The sequence below is a fragment of the Microtus oregoni genome, unplaced genomic scaffold (genome assembly GCF_018167655.1).
Source record: "Microtus oregoni isolate MIOR12 unplaced genomic scaffold, Mior012 000907F_ref0000098, whole genome shotgun sequence".
Taxonomy (NCBI): domain Eukaryota; kingdom Metazoa; phylum Chordata; class Mammalia; order Rodentia; family Cricetidae; genus Microtus; species Microtus oregoni.
The window spans coordinates 8,885-29,590 of NW_024545135.1; the positions used below are offsets into that span (position 1 = coordinate 8,885).

Below are 20,706 nucleotides of genomic sequence, written 5' to 3' on the forward strand. Positions count from 1 at the left end.
CAGTTAAGTCAGGGTCTCTCGGTGCAGCCCAGACTGGTTTGCCCATGCCTAATCCCCCAGAATCTAATCCCCCAGAATACAGTACAGGAATTGGCAGCATCTGCATCACACCAACGGGAGGCAGGTTTCTTGGGGTCCGTATTAAATTCAAAGTGTACACTCCTACACAGAGTTGTAAAGTTTTGCCTCACCGTTGATAGAACTGCCATGATTTCTACCTGTTCACCAATACTTTTTGTTTTTCTTTAAGGGCCCCGATTTTCTATTAGGATGGAACAAACTTTACAGGACACTTTGGAGGGGGGCGATGAGACTGTTCAGCAGCAACCCCCTCCACTGAAACCCGCGTCTTGTGGGGAAAAATCTCTTCAGGAAAAACTGTATGACATTTATGTGGAGGAGTGTGAAAAGGAGCCAGAAGCAGAGGGCCTTCGAAGCAATGTCAACTTGCTAGAGAAGCTTATGAAGAGAGAGCCATTGCCATGTTTAGTGGTCAGCCTGTACCCAGAAAACCAGGGCTATTCTCTCATGCTCAAGGATAAAGATGGAGTCCTTATAGAGCCCTATCCAGGGCCGTATGTAGGACAGAAACTGCTTGAATATTTGGATGCTGAAGAGTTACCTTCCTTTCTGATTGATATTCTGGAAAAGTCTCCTGTGAATGTTTTTCACAGTGGCTGTGTCATAGCAGAAATCCGAGACTACAGGCAGTGTGGTGACATCTACCCTCCCGAGGAGCCTGCTGCAGAGGCTGCTGTGTCCTCTCCTGCTTGCCAAGTCCGGCATATTCTCTTACGTCCAACGATGCAGTCTCTAGTAAGCGATGTCGAGTCCATGACAAGTGACAGCAGTCAGTGGACCCAGGAAGCAAAACAGGAGCTTGAGAGCCAACTGATCTTAGCTACAGCAGAGCCACTGTGTCTGGATCCTTCTGTTGCTGTCACCTGCACGGCCAACAAATTGCTGTTTAATGAGCAGAAGATGAACACTAACCCCATGCGGCAATGCTTCAAGAGGCATGCATGCCCCTCTCTGGATCAAGAGGAGGTACCATCTGGGTGTTCTTGTCCCCCTGACTTAATGACAACCACTCCTTGCAAAAAGCAGGCAAAAATAAGTCCAGATAACCCATCTGACCTGCAGATTGATGGAACAGAAACATGCAACCAGAGTCCCTGTGAACTGACTGTGCCTTCAGAGATGGACTTGGAGAGCTTTGTTAAAGAGTTGCTATCTCTGCCCTTTGATGAGACTGAACCAACCATCTCAGCAATTCCTGAGGTAAAATATGATTGTATGTTTGATTGTGAGGATGACAGTCAGCTATGGGATAGGAATGAAGATATCATGGAGTGCCTTAATACGCTTCTCAATGAGGAAATAGAGCCACTTCCAGAGGGCAGCAGTGCTAACGCCATGTCTCTCCCTCCTGTTGCCCTGGGTGATTATTCAGATGATTTCCTGACAGGGATAAACACTGAGCCAAGGAAGACAGTGCCTATGTGCCAGGAGGCTGTCCAGAGCCAAGCTAGTTGTCCCAGCAAGATGCCACAGGGGTCCAGTAGCTCAGTCTGTCCTCCTCAGCCCACCCCAGGGAAGAAGTGGTCTTGTAGCTCAGTCTGTCCTCAGCCCACCCCAGAGAAGAAGCGGCCTAGTAGCTCAGTCTGTCCTCAGCCCACCCCAGGGAAGAAGTGGCCTAGTAGCTCAGTCTGGCCTCCTCAGCCCACCCCAGGGAAGAAGTGGCCTAGTAGCTCAGTCTGGCCTCCTCAGACCACCCCAGAGAAGAAGTGGCCTAGTAGCTCAGTCTGTCCTCAGCCCACCCCAGGGAAGAAGTGGCCTAGTAGCTCAGTCTGTCCTCAGCCCACCCCAGAGAAGAAGTGGCCTAGTAGCTCAGTCTGGCCTCCTCAGCCCACCCCAGAAAAGAAGCAGCCTAGTAGCTCAGTCTGTCCTCAGCCCACCCCAGAGAAGAAGTGGCCTAGTAGCTCAGTCTGGCCTCCTCAGCCCACCCCCAGGGAAGAAGTGGCCTAGTAGCTCAGTCTGTCCTCAGCCCACCCCAGGGAAGAAGTGGTCTTGTAGCTCAGTCTGTCCTCAGCCCACCCCAGGGAAGAAGTGGCCTAGTAGCTCAGTCTGTCCTCCTCAGACCACCCCAGAGAAGAAGTGGCCTAGTAGCTCAGTCTGGCCTCCTCAGCCCACCCCAGGGAAGAAGTGGCCTAGTAGCTCAGTCTGTCCTCCTCAGCCCACCCCAAGGAAGAAGCGGCCTAGTAGCTCAGTCTGTCCTCCTCAGCCCACCCCAGGGAAGAAGTGGCCTAGTAGCTCAGTCTGTCCTCCTCAGACCACCCCAGAGAAGAAGTGGCCTAGTAGCTCAGTCTGTCCTCCTCAGCCCACCCCAAGGAAGAAGCGGCCTAGTAGCTCAGTCTGTCCTCCTCAGACCACCCCAGAGAAGAAGCGGCCTAGTAGCTCAGTCTGGCCTCCTCAGCCCACCCCAGGGAAGAAGCGGCCTAGTAGCTCAGTCTGGCCTCCTCAGCCCACCCCAGGGAAGAAGCCGCCTAGTAGCTCAGTCTGGCCTCCTCAGCCCACCCCAGGGAAGAAGCCGCCTAGTAGCTCAGTCTGGCCTCCTCAGCCCACCCCAGGGAAGAAGCCCACAGCCAGTCTAGTGTCATTGTCAGCCTTAAAGAAGGAAAGCAAAATTCCTCTACTGGTGTCACTGGCCCCCATCTCGAGACAGGGCCCCTCATCTCTCAGGTCCGTCACACCAGAGGCCAGGCGAGACCCGCCTCCTGCTCCTCAAGCAGTCAGGGTGGTTCAGCGGACCACTGTGGGAATGAGCAGAGTTCCTCCAGCTGGCCAACCCAGTGCTAGGTCATCAGAAAACAACCCGAAGATCCAGCCCCCCACTTGGACCACTCGTGTTCGCGTGATCCGTTTGGTAAGGTCTACTATGGTGGGTAATTCAACCCAGGTCCCAGTCCGCCTCACTAGCGCCCCAGCTGCTGAGGGAACCAGTCATAATAGCCACATTCCAACCAGAGAACCTAGGCCAGCACAGCGCACCGTGAGGCCACCTGTGCGACTCATTATAAATAATACAGCAAATCCCATAAGTGTAAGGACTCCCCCTGGCTCTCTCATTATGCACACAGACTCTCAGATGTCATCCCAGAGACCACTGCAATTTCCACAGCAGACATATGTATTGATTCCAAAACAGCTGCAACCACCCAGCGCCCCTGTCCCCCAGCAGCCACAGCCAGGGCCAGCAGCTTCCTCCCAAGGGTCTAATCCTCAGCAGGTGTCCTTGCCAGATCAGCAAACTAGTCGCCTTAACAGTGAGGGGCCCAGAGTGGTTCAACAGACCCAGAGGTCTGTGGTATTTCGGGTGAGCTCCACCCCACAGAGCCACAGGCAGAATGTTCGGGCCCAGGGCTTCCAGGTCTCTGCTATCATGGTCCGGCAGGGGCAGAGGCAGGGGCAGACCCAGAATGTGCATGTGCGAATCATACCACGCATAGTGACTGTGTCCAGAGCAGACATTCGGTCCTCTGCACGTGGGAATGCAGCTAGCGAACCCAGTGATAGAGGAACGGGAGGGCAACCAAACCCCCCAAGGTCCTGACTCTTACTTCTCTGTAAAATGTACCAGTATTGAGCTAAATCATTCCTAGTTTTTATTTTTTTGTTGGTGTTTGGAATGTGTCAGTATGTGACTGCTTAAAATGCAAAAGTAAAAAGCTCAATGCCCAAAGTTTTGCGTAGAAACAGAGAAGGGATTTTAAAACCTAGGACTGTTTTGCTTATTTTGCTCCTTGTGTTTGATAAAGGAGTGTTTATTGTAGTGTCCCAGTGTGAATTCACATCTGAAATTTGTTATCTTTAGTAATTCCAGATTGTCATTTAGATAAACATTCAAAGTGCAGTCATAAGGGGCTGGACAAATGGCTCCACAATTAAGAGTACTTGCCGCCCTTTCAAGGGCTGGAGTTTGCTTTCCAGCCCCCACTTCAGTCACCTCCAGCTCCAGAAATTCTGACAGACACTTTTCTGGCCTCTGAGGGGACACACATGCATGTGTCCCTCTCACATAAATAGAATTGAAAAATAAAATAGCTCAAGCGATGGCTTAGTGCTTAAGAAAATGTGTGGCCTTGCAGAAGAGCGGGGTTTAGTTCTTTGTGCCGACATGGTGGCTCACAACCAACTGGAAGTCCAGTGCCAGGGGATATGATGCCCTCTTCTTAGCTGCATGGGCACCAGGTACCTACATGGTTCACATGCATATATGCTGGCAAAACTCCCAAGCACATAAACTTCATATGTTTTTTTAATTGCAACAATATACTTTAAGTTCATAACTTAGCAATAATTGAGAGGCTTATTGTAAATGATGATTAAAAACAAACACACATTTTGCTGTTTTAACAAAAAATTTGGAATGAGTTTTGTCTTCAATGGCTTTTTTTCTCACCACCCCTACCCGCCCCCCTCCCCAGCAAAAACAGGGTTTTTCTGTGTAGCCCTGGCTGTCCTGGAACTCACTCTGTAGACCAGGCCAGTCTTAAGTTTACAGAAATCCTCCTGCCTCTGCCTCCCCCCGAGTGCTGGGATTAAAGGTATGCCTACGCCACCACTGTTGAGGCTGTTTTAACAATTTTATAGTCACAGCTCAGTATTAGAAAGCACAATCCCAAAGCTGTGCCACGTGCTTCTAGAACTAATTCATTTGTTTTCGGGACTGAAACGCTGCACCCCTAAACCATAAAATCCCCCATTTCCTGTCCCCACCCCTGGCTGCTTATGCCTCCAGGAGTCTGAGTGCTCCCAGTACCTCACATGTGTGGAACCATGAGGTGCCTATTATATCAGACAGTCTTTTTCACTTGACATGATGTCCCCAAGGCTCGTGCATGTTGTGCCTTGTGACAGATTTGTAAAAATGATTTTCCTGTTAATATGTAAGGAACTGACTTGTGAACCAGGAGAAATGTCTTTCAGGAGAACTTAGTTTGTCCTTCTTAGTTTAAAAGGCCTGCATGCAGCATCTGAAATGCGATTGCTGCGAGCCCGCTGGAAAAACTAATCCCAAAGGAGACCAGAACAAAGGAAAGTCGTCACACTGAAATGTGTCCGCCCTAGACAGGCACCCTGTGCAAGGGAGTCGGTGGCAGATTTGTTTATGGCCCTCCCAGCCCTCGGAAGGTTTCCCAGCACTCGGGGCTCTGGCCAGCCCCAGCTCTCCTCCAGACCCTGCCACTGGCCTGGAAGAGGCAGTCTGGGATGGCTTGCTGTGGTGCTCCTTGGGAGGCCATTTACCTATTTTAGAACATTCTAGGATACTTGCACCAAGGGAATAAGCACTTGGAAATAACATTTACTGCTCTGCTTCTCCAGTGCCCACAGCCTTCTGAGCTGTAAAGTGGACTGTCGTCCTCCTTCTCCTTCTCCCCCTCCTTCTCTCCCTCCTCCTCCTCCTCCCCCTTCCTCTCCCCTACTCCTCTTCTCCATCCTCCCCCTTCCCCCTCCTCTCCCCCTCTACCTCTTCCCCTTTCCCCCCTCCTCCCCCTTCCTCTCCCCTACTCCTCCTCCCCCTCCCACTACCCTCTCCTCCACCTCTTCCCCTTCCCCCCTCCCCCTCTTCCCCTTCCCCCCTTCCTCCCCTTTTCCTTCCTTTTTCCCCTCTCCCCCTCCTCCTCCCCCCACCCCCGTTTATCCTTCCCCAGTTGTTCAGCTCATTTCAGTTTTCCTGTTTCAATGACCTGAACTGCTCCATCTCTTTTGATCTGTTCCCTTCAGAGAGTCGAGGTGTGCTGGGCTGGAGAGATGGCCTGGCCCTTAAAGGCTAGGCTCACATCCAAAACAGGAGAGAGTCAAGGGGTGATCAGTTCTGTAGGGTTACCCACACCAAGGTAACATTTCCGTTACCGTGATCCTTTCGCATTTATGACATTGGCGGCGCTGTGCAGTCAGCCCCTCTGTCTGTATGCCAACCATGCTCGGCACTTCAAAAGAAGTCCCGGGCCTCTTAGGCACAAAGGGGGAAGGCTTCCTCCCCTCCCCCCAGCTACTTTGCTTTGTGGCCCTATAGATTTAATTGTTCTTAGTGTTTATAGTGTATGACTTATACAGTGTTTGGTACAACGTTGTACATCTTGTGTCTGCCTTTTTGCCTGGCATGTGTTTGATGTGTATTCGTCTTGTACTATGCACCGGCACTTGGAGCCTCTTTGGCACATTCCCTGTGTATGGCCTGACCTGTTTATCTGTGTTTGGGCTGTTGCCATCTTTTGGCTGCTGTGGGTAGTGGTGCTGCCATCATTCAGACACAGGTGTTATTTTGCTGTTTGTTTTGTTCCTTTGTAACTCTTAAGGATAGTCTGCCTACATGAAGTCTGCCTTTGTAAGGGCACATGTATGTTTGTTTGCCTTTTGCCCTAAGAAGTGGAAACACGGCCTGTCCATTCTGAAAGAGATTAGCGAAGGGACGGTGATGTCACTGGCATAAACCATGCTGGGCTTCCGCGGTTGCTCTTCAACAAAGATTTGGCCTCCTTCAAGCCCGCTGGTTCCAGTGGCCACCAGAGTGACAGCGAGCAGACGGGAGCATCCTGGACAACGCCAGGAGTGGAGCCTGCACTCGAAAGAAGTGACATGGTCCAGTGAGCAGTTACAAAGGACTGAGCTCAGCCTCTGAGCCCAGCAGATCTAACCTCAGTGTGCTGCCAGTTTTGGTGTCCTTCCTCCCTTTGCTCTGTAACCAGTCCATTCAGGTACAATAAGCAGAATGTTTTGCTTGAGAGATGTGTCCTTTGTTTTCAGACAGGCAAATAAATTCATCTTTGTTTCCAATTTCCATTTAGTGGCATCTGTTTGTTTTCATCCAGTGATCCCCATTGTGGTGACAATTTGTCTCTATCCAGGATCCTATCCCCATATTTCTTACCTCTCAACTAGTAGGCTGACAGACGGCAGCCCCAGAGAGCCTCCTGTCTGCTCCTGCCCCAGGAGGGGTCTCCAGAGTGCTGCAAAGCACAGCTGATTAGCTCCACGGTGCTGGCATCTGAACTCAGGGCCTTGTGGCTGTGCAATAATTTCTCTTAACCAACGTGCACTTTCTCCACAGGATTATTTTGAATGTGCTTTTTGGTATTCATGTCCTTTGCCAAGACTCTATTTAGTCCAGTTTTCTTATTGACTTGAATTAGACCTTTGCAAAGTATTTTAAAGACCTATTTACTACAATTGTTATTTTTCCCCTCTGCTATTAAGTCTTGTTAGTTTATTGTGGCCCACTTTTATGATAAAGTTTTCTATATGTATGAGTTTTTCCTTTGTCATTCTAGATCGTATTTTATGCCTCGAGTCCTTTTTTGGCTCCTGAGATTTTTGCATGAATTTACCAATGTTTCCCTCCAGTTATTTGTGGATTCCTATTTACATTTAAATTTCTGATCCAAATAAAATGCTATCAATGTAAAAAAAAATAGAATATGAAGTTCCAGATGTGATAGCTCACACTTGTAATGCCAGCATTCGAGAGTCTGAGGTAGGACTGGTTGCCTGAGCTACAGATAAACGCGCAGTCTTGACCCTGCTCCACAAAATAGAACCATGAAGGGGCTAACACAAGTTAGCCTGCTATCGTTTCATGGATGCTGAAAGAAGACAAAAGAATATCGGGTCGAGACAGGACTTTATTATTTATAATGTAGCAAGCAGCAGTGAGAGATAGGTTATTGATTCCTTTCTCCCTAAAGTCCCATGACTGCAACAGTAATATGGGCCCAGGTAAATGTTGCACACACAGGGATGTGTGTCACAGCTGACCAATCCAAATGCAGGAAAGAGCAGCGCTTTTACTATTTTTTAGATTTATTTATTTGACATGTTCAAGCATTTGCCTGAATGTATATCTGCACCACGTGTGGAGTGGATGGAGGGTGGGGTGGGGGGAGTGGGAATGGGGATAGTCATGTAAAATGAGAAAAGATTGTGTTAAAAAATTTAATTAAAAAAAAGAATTGCCTTGATCATGGTGTCTCTCCACAGCAGTAGAACAGTAACTGAGAAAGTTTTCTAACATTTCTATGAAAAATTGTAGCTAGTCTAACAGGAATGTTGGAAATCATAGATGCTACCTCCCCCACCCCACCCCCACCTCCCATTTCTAATTAGTCCCAAAATTAAGTGCTTTACTCACGGGGGGGGGGGGGGGCTTCCAGTCCATGAGAACCTCAGTTAGTGGACCCTCGAAACACAGGAAAGAAGAAAATCACAAGTTACTGAACAGTTCAAAGATGTGTCCATTCATATCTATGAGACATAATGAAAAGAGCGCTCAGGCTCGGGATCCAGAGCAAACCAAACCAGCGTCACGATCGATGGTCACTAAGGACACACACTATGTGTGTCCTTCCAACTATCTGCTGAAATCCTGGCCACCAGTGTGGTGGAATTAGGGAATGGACCTTTGGGATGCGGTTAGGCCACGAAAGTGGAGCCCTAATGAGTGGGCTGGTGTTCTTATTAAAGGAATTCTGAAGAGCTTCTTCCCCTGTCTGCCATGTAAAGTCAGATAGGAGATGCTATCTACGGGCAAGGGGGCTTTCCTCAGACCTGAATCTTGCAGTGTCTGGATCCTTAACTTCCTATCCACCACAGCCCTTAGACGTTTTGTTGTTTATAAGCTCCACAGGGTAGGAGGTTATAGCAGCCCAAATGCTCTAAGATGAACATACTTTTTAAAGATACAATTACAGAGTGGGATGTTTACAGCACGTGCTGTAATCTCTACACCAGAGACGGAGACAGGAGGACTGCCACCAGTTCAAGGCCAGCCTGAGCTACTAAGTAAGATCCTGTCACAGAAAATATATGCAGAAATAAATAAATGTGAAGAGAAAAGGGAGAAAGCAAGGCTTGATCCCACTTAGGGTTTACGTGCCATACAGGATAGGAGAGCGTCTCAAGAGCGGCACAAAGGCATGCCTTAGTCCACATGACCCCTCACAAGGGTTTCCAGGAACAACGACTGGAAGGGAAAGCCTTCTTCATTAGCCACCACACTTTAGTGCCTAAGCCAGTCCATCTAGCACATGTTTTCACAAGAACTATCCTGTGTAATTGAGAAAAACGGAAATTACGTTTACTGTTCAGAAAAAATAAAATTGTATTCATGCATATTTCTGTATATAATTTTGTAGATAATCACTAAAATTATGCGCGATTATTTTAAATGGTAAATATAAATGTATTAGCCAAATATGAGAATATTACAAATATAAAACAAAGTAGTAGAGTTCAAACAAATATAATTTTATACATTTATAGATTTATTTGTTAAATTATATGTATATTAAGGATCACTATTTTACCTTGCTCAAAGAAATTCACGTAGACAGTATCTCTTATTCTATTTAGTCACCCAACATTTTCAAAAAAGTTAAAAACTTAAAATATTTTTAAAAGAAAAAAATCGTGTCATCAGATCCATTTTAATAAGGCTGACTAATGTTACTAAGTATATAACACTGTCTAATACCAAATTATCGTCAAAATAAATTGCTAAGAAAAAATGATAACCCCAACTATAATTTTAGTTTTGTCAGATATAAAAGCTAAATGTGACTCCTAGCCTACATTTTTCTGGAAAGATTGTTCATTACCTATTCATCTGGCTTAGAGAGCTAATGCCTTTTGCCATCACCGTTTCTATAACAATTTGGTCTTCACAGGGCCAAAGGCTGAAGGTGTCAGCTCTTGTAAGAACCTCTCCTATCTGGGATGACATTTACACTGTAAGTGGAGCCCCACCACTACGTCCCTACTTCTCTTTTCACACGTGCCTTTTCCTCTATTGTCTGTGCAGAAAGGGGGCCTGGCATCTGTCTTTCCCAGTCAGCTGCCTGCTTTTTCCTTCGCCGCTTTGGGAGCTCCCGCTCTGGGCCGTCACCTGTGGCTATGTCCTGCTTCATGTGTCAATTTGCTGGCACAGGGCAGAGGAGGGTGATACAGGGTATGCCAACAGCCCATGCCCTTAACACCCCTGCAGACCTCTTGGGAATATACCCAAGAGATGCCCTATCATACTACAAAAGCATTTGTTCAACTATGTTCATAGCAGCATTATTTGTAATAGCCAGGACCTGGAAACAACCTAGATGCCCCTCAATGGAAGAATGGATAAAGAAAGTGTGGAATATATACACATTAGAGTACTACACAGCGGAAAAAAAAAAACAATGACATCTTGAATTTTGCATGCAAATGGATGGAAATAGAAAACACTATCCTGAGTGAGGTTACCCAGACCCAAAAAGATGAACATGGTAGGTACTCACTCATTAGTGGACTCTAGTCATAACTAAAGGACATTGAGTCTATAATTCATGATCCTAGAGAAGCTAAATAAGAAGGTGAACCCAAAGAAAAACATATAATTATCCTCCTGGATATTGGAAGTAAACAAGATTGTCAGGCAAAAATTGGGAACTTGGGGGTGAGGGTGGGATGGGGGTAAGGGGAGATGGGGAGAGAAAAGTGAGAAGGGGAGGATGGGGAGAGCTTGGGGGAATGGGATGGTTGGGATGGAGGAAGGGTGGATTGGGAGCAAGGAAGTATATATCTTAATTAAGGAGCCATTTTAGGGTTGGCAAGAGACTTGACTCTAGAGGGGTTCCCAGGTGTCCAGGGAGATGTCCCCAGATAGTTCCTTGGGCAGCTGAGGAGAGGGAGCCTGAACTGGCCCTATCCTATAGTCACACTGATGAATATCTTGCATATCACCATAGAACCTTTATCTGGCGATGGATGAAGATATAGACAGAGACTCACATTGGAGCATCGGACTGAGCTCCCAAGGTCCAAATGAGGAGCAGAAGGAGGGAGAACATGAGCAAAGAAGTCAGGACCGCGAGGAGTGCACCCACCCACTGAGACGGTGGGGCTTATCTAATGGGAGCTCACCAAGGCCAACTGGACCGGGACTGAAAAAGCATGGGATCAAACCGGCCTCTCTGAACATGGCGAACAATGAGGGCTGACTGAGAAGCCAAGGACAATGGCACTGGGTTTTGATCCTACTGCACGTACTGGCTTTGTGGGAGCCTAGTCTGTTTGGATGCTCACCTTACTAGACCTGGATGGAAGGGGGAGGACCTTGGACTTCCCACAGGGCAGGGAACCCTGACTGCTCTTTGGACTGGAGAGGGAGAGGGAGGGTAGTGGGGGAAGGGGGAGGGAAATGGGAAGCAGGGAGGAGGCAGAAATTTTTTATAATAAATAAATAAAGAAAGAAAGAAACAAACAAACAAACCCCTGCAGACACAGCTTATGATGTATTTAAGATGACTGGCAAGCAGGGGGTATCTCAACGGCATTGCAAGGCAAGAAATATTCCTTAGCTGAGTGCTAAATGTGACTCCAAGGCCCAAAGAAAGAGGCGTCCCTCTGAAGTCACTCCAGTTCTCAGCCTCGCTCCCTGGTCTCCAGGTCACTCTTATCTCCCCCTTGCAGAGACAGCACCCCTTTCCTCTAACTTGCTTAATATACATTTTCGGTCCTCTGGAAAACAACCCCTCTGGTGTTAGCACCGCGTCAGAGGTACATAGTGGAAGCTGCCACCACTCAGCTCCCTTAGAATCTCTTCTCAGTTCTGCTTTTCTACCCCTTGGCTTCTGTGTGCTTTTCCAACGGTCTGGACCAGAGCATATTTTTGGAAGACTGATCTCCAGCTACTTAAAGTCCATTGAAGAGCTGGGGACTGGCTTACGAAAGCCTCGCTTTATGGCTCCAAGTCAGGACAACCAGAGTCCTAACTCATACTCCAGAGCTCTTGGCTGTACCGCTAAGGCTAGGCCTTTCGTCTGAATCACATCTAAATCTTCTGCCTCTTCCGTGTCCAATTTCCTTAAGCACCAACTTTTAAAAAAAAAAAAAAAAACACTTGCATAAGAATCCTCATCTCCAGAGCGTCTGGAAAAGTGACCTAAAGTGTCTTTCCACCAATTTTTAGTATGGACAAAGGTTCTCTAGTTCTTAAGCAATTCACTCCCCTGACGGGTAGAGTAGTCCAGGGTCTGTCTCTAGTGTAATGTATCAAATTCTTCTGACTTTTCTCTCCACCGGAGTGGGATGAACGGCACACTATTGCTCTAGTCTGCAACTGGATAAATGCTGGACAAAATGAACGCTTGTCCCAGGAACAAAAATAGTAGTAGATTTAGATCTTATTAAAGAGGACGCGCTGTTCACAGAGAAACCCAGCTTACAAAGATGGGCAAAATGAGGGCATTCAAATTCTGCTTCCCATTTCTATTTCCTGTCAAGATGTCACAGAAGAAAAACCCTTTACATGCCCTTAAGGGAATAAGCCAACTGCCTGGAAGGCTATTTGGAGTAGTGCAGAGATTCAGCAGGGCTTTCAGAGAACTGGCCCTGATCCTCATCTAGCTGTTGCCCCTGTGGTCTCTAGACAGATAGCTTTAGCACTTGCCTGAAAATGGTTACAAATGCAGACTTGAGGCCCCATACCAGCACTCCTCAGAAATCTTGGGGTCTGGGGCTAGAGAGATGGTTCAGTGCTTAAGATCCCATGCTTCTCTTGCAGCACACCCGGGTTCAGTTCCTAGCACGTACATAGTGGCTCCCAGGCATCTGTAACTCCAGTGCCAAGGGATCTGATGTCCTATTCTGATCTCGGAGGGCATCAGTCATGCAAGTGCTACACATATATACATACAGGCAACACATTCACACACATAAATCTAAAAATAAAAATAATAATCTTGGGGTCGGGAGTGGACTGCAATTTAACAAGCCACCCACCCCCCCACACACACCAAGGATGCCTTTAATCTCCGTCTTTAGTTTCTGTTAAAATGAAGGAGACCTCAAAAATAATGTTGCCTGGATGGAGTGGGTAGGACCTTGGACTTCCCACTGCGCAGGGAAACTTGACTGCTCTTTGCACTGGAGAGGGAGGGGGAGGGAAAGTGGAGGGAGGGGGAGGGAAATGGGAGGAGGGGAGGAGGTGGAAATTGTTAATAAAAAGGAAAAAAAATAAAAAAAAAATAATGTTGCCAAGTGGAGTAAAGACCTCTGATTGCCATTAGGAGTTAAAGAGCTGTTGTTCTTGTATTTACGTAAACAATCCAAGACAGCTGTATACCGAACCCAAATACATCTAAAGCTCACTCTTTTGTGATCTTTGGTAGGGGACGGTGGTGACAATGGAAAGGGCCTTAACTAGAATCTTAAATTGCTTCTAGTCTCACAGCGGAGAAGTCTGGTAGCTTCTCAGGCCCCAGAAAACTTTATTTTAACCATAAATGAGAATAAGTGGTTTATGGAAAGGAGTTTATGCTGTCTCCTGGGTTCCTGAACTTAGTGAGGTTCCAAAGGGCTGGAAGACAAGGTGCCTTTTAAATGACAGTGCTACGGTGAAGAGTGGAATCCACCTCTGACAGGAGACATGGCACCATCTCCTCCCTCAAGCTTTAATTCGGTTGAGCAGATCAATCACTAGGCCAAGGGACTGCTCCTCAGGAAGGCAGGTCCGCCTTAAGCTTTGCTAGAAGGTATGAGGAATCATTAGCCCTTTAAGGAGATTATGTACTTTTCCTTCCCAGAATTCTTGCCCGCTGCCCCCCAACACAGTCTGTATGAACTGCCATGAGGTTCTGTTGGGTCTGCCTGCCTTTTCTGAGCGAGTCCTGGCCCAGAAAGGTGTAACTTTCCCTTTCTCTTTGTTCTTTCAGATGCTAGACAGAGCCTAAAGATATGTTCTCTGCTCCTTTCTCTAAAGTTCCCCTTCCCACTGTGTGGCTTAAATCAAACCACGAGACTTTCTCTCATCCCCATCCTCCTCCTCCAGGTAACTCCTGATATTTACAGCTTACCTGCCCTGGGAATTTTCCTTTAAATGATAATAATATTGCCTTTGAGATTTTTTTTAAAGTCCATTCTTTTGTTTTGTTTTGTCTTTGAGACAGGGTTTCTCTATATAACAGTCATGGCTCTGTACTCCAAGCTGGCCTCGAACTCACTGAGATCTGCCTGCCTCTGCCTCTCGAGTGTTGGGATTAAAGGCATGTGCCACCAACGCCCAGTAAAGAGTGTTCTTTTTTTGTTTTGGTACTTTTTTGTTTTGTTTTTCAAGACAGGGTTTCTTTGTGTATCCTTGGCTGGCCTGGAACTAGCTCTATAGATCAGGCTGGTGTCAAACTTACGGAGATTCACCTGCCTCTGCCTCAGCAACCAGTGTTCTTAACAGAGCTATCTCTCTAACCCCAAGCATTTGAATTTATTCTTAATGTATTAATGAGACTAAGAACAAGAGGGGACTCTGGTTTCTCGGGTAACAAGTGGTGTCTCTGATGGGACTCCCCAAAATTTTTGATAATGGTAGAAGCTGATTTTTTTTCCTGTTCTGTGCTTTCAGTAGTTTTTAAACTTATTTATTTTTTGTGGATTTCACATCATGGCTCCCGATCCCACTTATCTCCCCGTCCCCTGATTTCTGCCCTCTGCCCTTGCAACCTCCCCCACAAAACAAAAGAAAATTTGAAAGAAAAAGCAAACAAAAAAGAAGGGGGGGGGAGGAGAAGAATCTTGTCTCTTGTCGTGGGGGCTGTAGTGTGACCTTGGGAGTCCCACAGTTCACCCTTTAGTCTATTCATGTCCACTTGCCAGTGTTCATTGCCGTGAGTCATCGGTCTGGCTCAAGACCTCTGGCTTCTGCTGCACTATCAACAGTGGGCTCCCTCTGGGGCTCCTCTTGGATACCCTGTTGTTGTCCTGTGTCGTGGAGATCCTGCAGTTTTGGATCTGTAGGTTCGTCGCCTTCACCTGCTCCAACAGTTCATAGAAGCAGTGGATGCTGGAGTGGGCTAACTTACCGGCCTGGCTCTGGGACTGGGTGGTAGCTGGGTTGTCAGTCTGCCAGCTCTCCCTGGGCGAGCTCTCCAGCACTGCTCCGGCTGGCTCACGCAATGCAGCTTACAGCAAGAAGCAAGGCCAGTTCTCCTGCTCTCAGGTCCTCAGATCCGGATACCCACACTCACGACACAGGATCTTTAGCCCAGGAGAGGTGCTAATTGATGTAGCAGGCATAGGGGGCAGGGCAAGGGTGTATCTCCTGCTCTCACATCCTCAGGGCTGGCTCACCTGCACTCGGATGGATAACTGGGTCAACTCTAGTGTGCTGTCCAGGCAGGGTGCAGGGCCTGCTCTCCTGTGTGCTGCAGCCAGTGTAGGGCAGGGCTGGTTCTGTCACCCTCATGACCCCAGGGCCGGCTCTCTCACCTGCTGCAGGTGGCAGCGAGTGAGCAGGGAAGGGCATCTCTCCCTCATCCATTGCCACCACATGGCAGTTAAGAGGGTCGGGGTCAACTCTCCTGCTCGCACACTCTCAGAGTCGGTTCACCTGCATCCCAATGATAAGGTCAGTGCTAATGTGCTGCCCAAGTGAATCACGTGCCCACGGTGAGGGATGTGGCCATCATTCGTCAGGGAGAAGGGAGGCAACTCTCCCCTGACGGGTGGAGCCAGCTGTCCTGCTGCAGTATCCAGCAGAGGGCAGGGCCAGTGATCCCAGAGCCTGCGAAGAGCAGAGCTGGCACAGTACAGCCCTCAGATTTCCACACATGTGCTTCCTATGGCCCCCTGTGCTAACACCAGCCATAGAGATCATCGCCGACCCCAGCTGCAGCAGTACCATGGACCCAGACATGGCCCTCAGCAGCAGCTCTGTCCCAGATGTCACCATGGCCCCTGTGGCAGCACAGATCACCCAGGTCAGTATGGCCCTGGCGACAACATGGCCCTCGGACACTGAGGTGGTCTCAGGTAGCTGATCAGATCCTGGTCATCCTCATGGCTCTAGGTGGTAACAGTAGCCACGGACATCAACGCAGACCCTGGCTGCTATAGGGCCCAGAAACAAGACATGGCCTTCAGCAACAGCCCTGGTCCATATGACACCATGGCCCTGGATACAGCACAGGCCACTCCAATCAGAATGGCCCTGGCAGGAACATAGTCCTCAGAAACCCACCTGGCCACAGGTTGCAACCCAGACCATGAGCATCTGTGTGCTCTCTGGTGGCCATAGCCATCAATACAGACCCCAGCTGAATTAGGAACATGGACCCAAACGTGGTCCCAGGCAGCAGCCTGGGCTCATATGTCACCATGGCCCCAGGTGGCAGCACAGACCACTCAGATCATCATGGCCCCCATGGCAGCATGGCCCCCAGACACCAACACGGCCCCCAGTGGTGACTCTGACCCCTGGCATTAGCATGGCTTTCAACGGTGTCAGGAACTGAAGGCATCAGCGCAGATCCTGGCTGCAGTAGGACCATGGACCCAGACATGGCCCTCAGCAGCATCCCTGGCCTGCATGACACCATGGCTCCAGGTGACAGTGCTGGCAACCCAAACCGGTATGGCCCCAGTGGTAGCACAGCCCTTGAACACTAACATGGTCACAAAGTTGGGGTCTAGACATGGGCTACTGGACATCAACACAGACCCCAACTGTGGTGGGACCACAAGATGATGAATTTTGAAGACAGGGTGCATGAACAAATTTAGATGAAGCAGAAGAAACTGAAAAGGTGTGGTCAGTTGCCAACCAAATGCAGCGAGGCTGCAGAGACCAGGGTTCAAGTCAGGTGTTTAGAAAGGATATTTTAAGTTAATACTCATTTACTGTGATAGATAAGATTTAAATATCTTCTAGTAATGGAAGCAGAAGACTAATTCATAAGCAGAAATACTCAAAATATTTTTTTTTAAGTCTTAGGAAAACGTTTGTTTGGGATTTTTTGTTTTGGTTTGGTTTTGGTTTCAATGTGGCAAAGGACACCTTACACCTTCAGCTTTTTTGCGAACATGCTGGATTTTCTTTCCCTTTTCTTTGCAGTATGTGTTCACCTTGGTGTTTTCTGGAATGTTTTCTGTCCAGTGACACCTACATGATTTACAAGTCCTTATCCACAACCTTTGAGGTCACTGCTAATAGGGGAAGCGCAAGGACTTGAGACATGACAAATGCTGGGTGGGGTCACTGTACCTACAGACAAGGTTAGGGAAGGCTGTGGGTTAGTCCTCAAGCTAACTGTCAAGGATTACTTCAGACTATAGGAGTACAGTCATCCCTTCCCTCAGTAGAAAATGGAGACTGGTTACAGCACTTGTGGTTACTCGAGGTTCTTGTATAAAATCCCATAGCATCTGCACAGAAATTAGCTCTTTCCATATATTTTAAGCCATCTCTTCTTATTAGAATTCCTGATGCAAAGTGAATGCTGTGTTAATAGATGCCATACTGTATTGTTTAAGGAATAATGACAAAGGGGGAGTTTGTGATGCTCAATGCAGATACAATTTCTCCAAATATTTTCTATCTATAGTTGGTAGAACCCATGAATGTGGAACCCACAGATATAGAAGGATGACTGCATTGGGAAGTTCCTGGAATTGGGGGAATACACAAGGGAGAACAGCCCCCTGTGGAGACTCTCTCAGACCAAAAGCAACGGTATGATTTATATAGGCACAATTGGAGCATTTCCCAGAGTGGTTGCTTAAACAAGGCCAAGTTCAGTAGGTAGTTCAAGATCAACTCCTTGTAGTGAATCTGGGTGCTGAGGAATAATTCTTTGGTACACTATGAAGACGTACTGCTCTCACTGTTAATAAAGAAATGACTGACCAATAGCTAGGCAGAAAGAGGTTAGGTGGGCGAGCCAGACTGAGAGAATGGGGAAGAAGGAGGGCAGAGTCACCAGGCAGACAGAGGAAGCAGGAGATGAGCATGCCATGCGGTGGTAGAGCATAGATAAGAAATACAAGCTAATTTGAGTTTTAAGAGCTAGTTAGTAACAAGCCTAAGCTATCGGTCAAATATTTATAATTAATAATAAGTATATGGTTATTTGGGAGCTGACTATCAGGACAAAGCTGACTGATGAGACAGAAGAACTCTACCTACAGCTGGGCACAGGTGATTTACTGAACCCCGTGCCCAGCATTAGATTTTAGGAATTGTGTTGACACATCAAGTCTTTTGGGTTGGCCCCAGAGATGAAGGCTGAAAGTAGCCATATGTCTAACAACAAGCTCCCTCCCCACCTTTTAAAATCAATTTGGGCCTATTTTCAAAGTCAGTCGTTTCTCACTTCTTCATCCATTTTCTTGGATGTTACTCATTTAGGGAAGCTCTGACCACATTTTATCTTACAGACTTGCAAACCTTCTGTTATGTTAAACCAAGTTTTGTCAGGAATAGTTACACACTTAAATGCTGATGTTTTGTGTCTTGAGAGAAGGGAACAAGGTGGGAAAATTCTTTATTCCATGTCATGGGGTCTTCAGGACCACTTCCAGGTCAGATGAGTGGGTCAGGGATGCCCAGGATACAGCATACAGTCACACTCATAGTTATTATGGCCTATAAAGCAGATATCAAGTACAACGAGCAAAGGACCAGGCATATGAGGAGAAAGGAGTCAGAATCTGGCACTTCCTTCAAAGGATTCTCTCTCAGCAGAGTCATGCAGGATGCTTAATTCTTCCACTAATGAGCTGCGGTTACACGTGTCAAATATTGTCAGCCAGACTAGCTCATTAAGGATCCGGTACTCAGGATTCTTACTCCAGGGGATAAGCACAGAGGTAATCTCTATTAGCAAATTCCAGGCTCTCGGAGGGAAGCAGAGGTTCAGCACAATATTGCTTGTATAGTTTAGAGACAACGTCTTGGTTACTTTTACATCACTGTGAAGAGACACCATTACCAAGGTAACTTATAGAAGAGTTTATTAGGGCTTGCAGTTCCAGAGGGCTAAAGTTCATAACCATCATGGCAAATACCATGGCAGCAAGGAGGAAGGCATGTCAGTGAAGTCGTAGCTGAGAGCTTACATCCTTAAGGCAACAACTACAAGACAGATAAAGAGCTAACTGGAAATGGTATAGGCTTTAGAAACCTCAAAGCCCACCCCCAGAGGTATGTCTCCTCCAACAAGGCCATACCTCCCAGTCTTTCTCAAACACTTCTACCAACTGGGGACCAAGCATTCAAATATATGGGCCTGTGGGGGGCCACCCTCATTCAAATTCCCACAGTCAGCCACTATTAGTAAAGGCTCGAAACCATCTCCAGTTCTCAGTCACCATGCCAATCAGTGTCCAACTTTAAGCAGGAGTTTCAAAGGTAAAGATTAGACTTGGGATGTTAATGCTTATCTGCAGCTATTCCAATCAGAAGACATTCATTGTCATGTTTCTCTTTAGTTAGGACACCAGAGAGACAATGGGTATGTCTATAAACGATTTACCAAATTGAGGGAAATTGTTTATTTTTCCTCTGATCTTATTTAGGGCCTTTGCTCCTTGAATCAATTTTTATCTCTTTTTTTCCTGGAAAAGTGATTGTCAAATATGGTCTGTAGATTAAACACAGCCTGTGCCTGATTTGGAAATAACGTTTTATTGGAACACATTGCTGGAACATATACATTCGTTCTGATATTTTTTATACCTGTTTCCACTTTAAAGTGCAGATTTGGGTCTCAGCCTAATGGATTTACTATCTGACCCATTAGAGAAAAGGTTCAGCGATCCTTATTTAGACCCACAAAAGTGCAAATAACCCATTTCTTATAATGCTCTCATATGTGTTCTTGCACACACGTGTTTTTCTTATCAAATACAATATTCATTCAATAAAGTAAAAACATTGAGCATAAGATCAGTTCACTGATAATTAACTCTTGAGTTGGATTATTCATGAAGTGACTTACCTATGTCCAGTATACAAAAATGTCACTCTGAGAAAAAATACTCTCCAACGAAACAAGAAGCTGTTTCTTCTATGAGAGAATGGAAAGATGCCCCTACCTTCATCAGCTCTTAAATGGGGTGCTTTGCCTTCATGAAGGAATCCAACTAATTCAGGGTCTCACTAACCAGAGAAAAGCATGAAAATTGTATTGATTTCACATGTATGGCAGGATCTTCACAAGAGAGCAGCATCTGAAGAAATCACCAGCGCTTGACGCTTTTATACTTTTTAAACAAAGAATAATTAATTTGTGAGGGAATGAGAGGGAAAAATGGATAGCCAGGCTAGGGAGGTGATTTTTAGGAATGCTGCTGAGAGAAGCATGCAAGGAAGTGGAAGATAAAGATTGCTTTGACGTTTGTTTATTCAGCTTGATTGCAGCTCAGGTTACTAGTCTTTGGTGAGCAAGGCTATTTTCCAGATTTGATATGTGAAGACATGCCTCCCTAAAGAATTTTTATGGCTCCGGGAATAGCACACCAACTGGTTATCCAATACCAAATGAACAGTCCCTGGAAACATATACAGACAAGTAACATTATATGGACTGATCAGATTATATTTATGTATTTAGGAAAATACACACACACACACAAATTAAAGAAAAAGAGGCCTTGAATTTGAAAGAGAGCAAGGCATGGGAGGGGTGCATGGGTACATTTGCAGGGAAAGGGGAAAACAATAGAAATATAATATAATCTCAAAAGATAAATTATTTTTTAAAAAGAATTTTTATGATTTGTGCATGCAAGGAAAAACAGGTCAAATGCCCCCCTTTGAAGCTGAAGTTCTTCAAGTAATTTTAACTGAAAGACGTGACAAATTTTGAGATGGCACATCCTTACCTCCTTACTTTTTTCTGC

General features: G+C 46.7%; 1 protein-coding gene across 1 annotated transcript; it reads left to right on the top strand.

Moving 5' to 3' along the window:
* Positions 1 to 270: 270 nt before the first annotated feature.
* LOC121445811 (transcription factor SPT20 homolog) lies at positions 271 to 16,030 on the top strand. Its single transcript, XM_041647942.1, has 4 exons — positions 271 to 1,441; positions 6,533 to 6,650; positions 15,304 to 15,433; positions 15,875 to 16,030. Exons 1-4 carry the CDS (start codon positions 271 to 273, stop codon positions 16,028 to 16,030), a joined length of 1,575 nt encoding a protein of 524 aa, XP_041503876.1.
* The last annotated feature ends 4,676 nt before the right edge of the window (positions 16,031 to 20,706 follow it).

Bases quoted from the DNA above. Each gene is read 5' to 3' on its own strand.
- LOC121445811 (XM_041647942.1), top strand. From the start codon at position 271: ATGGAACAAACTTTACAGGACACTTTGGAGGGGGGCGATGAGACTGTT. The intron at 1,442-6,532 runs GTGATTATTCAG...TCTTCAACAAAG, and splicing joins TCTCCCTCCTGTTGCCCTGG to ATTTGGCCTCCTTCAAGCCC. The intron at 15,434-15,874 runs GTCAGTGCTAAT...TCATGGCTCTAG, and splicing joins ACCTGCATCCCAATGATAAG to GTGGTAACAGTAGCCACGGA.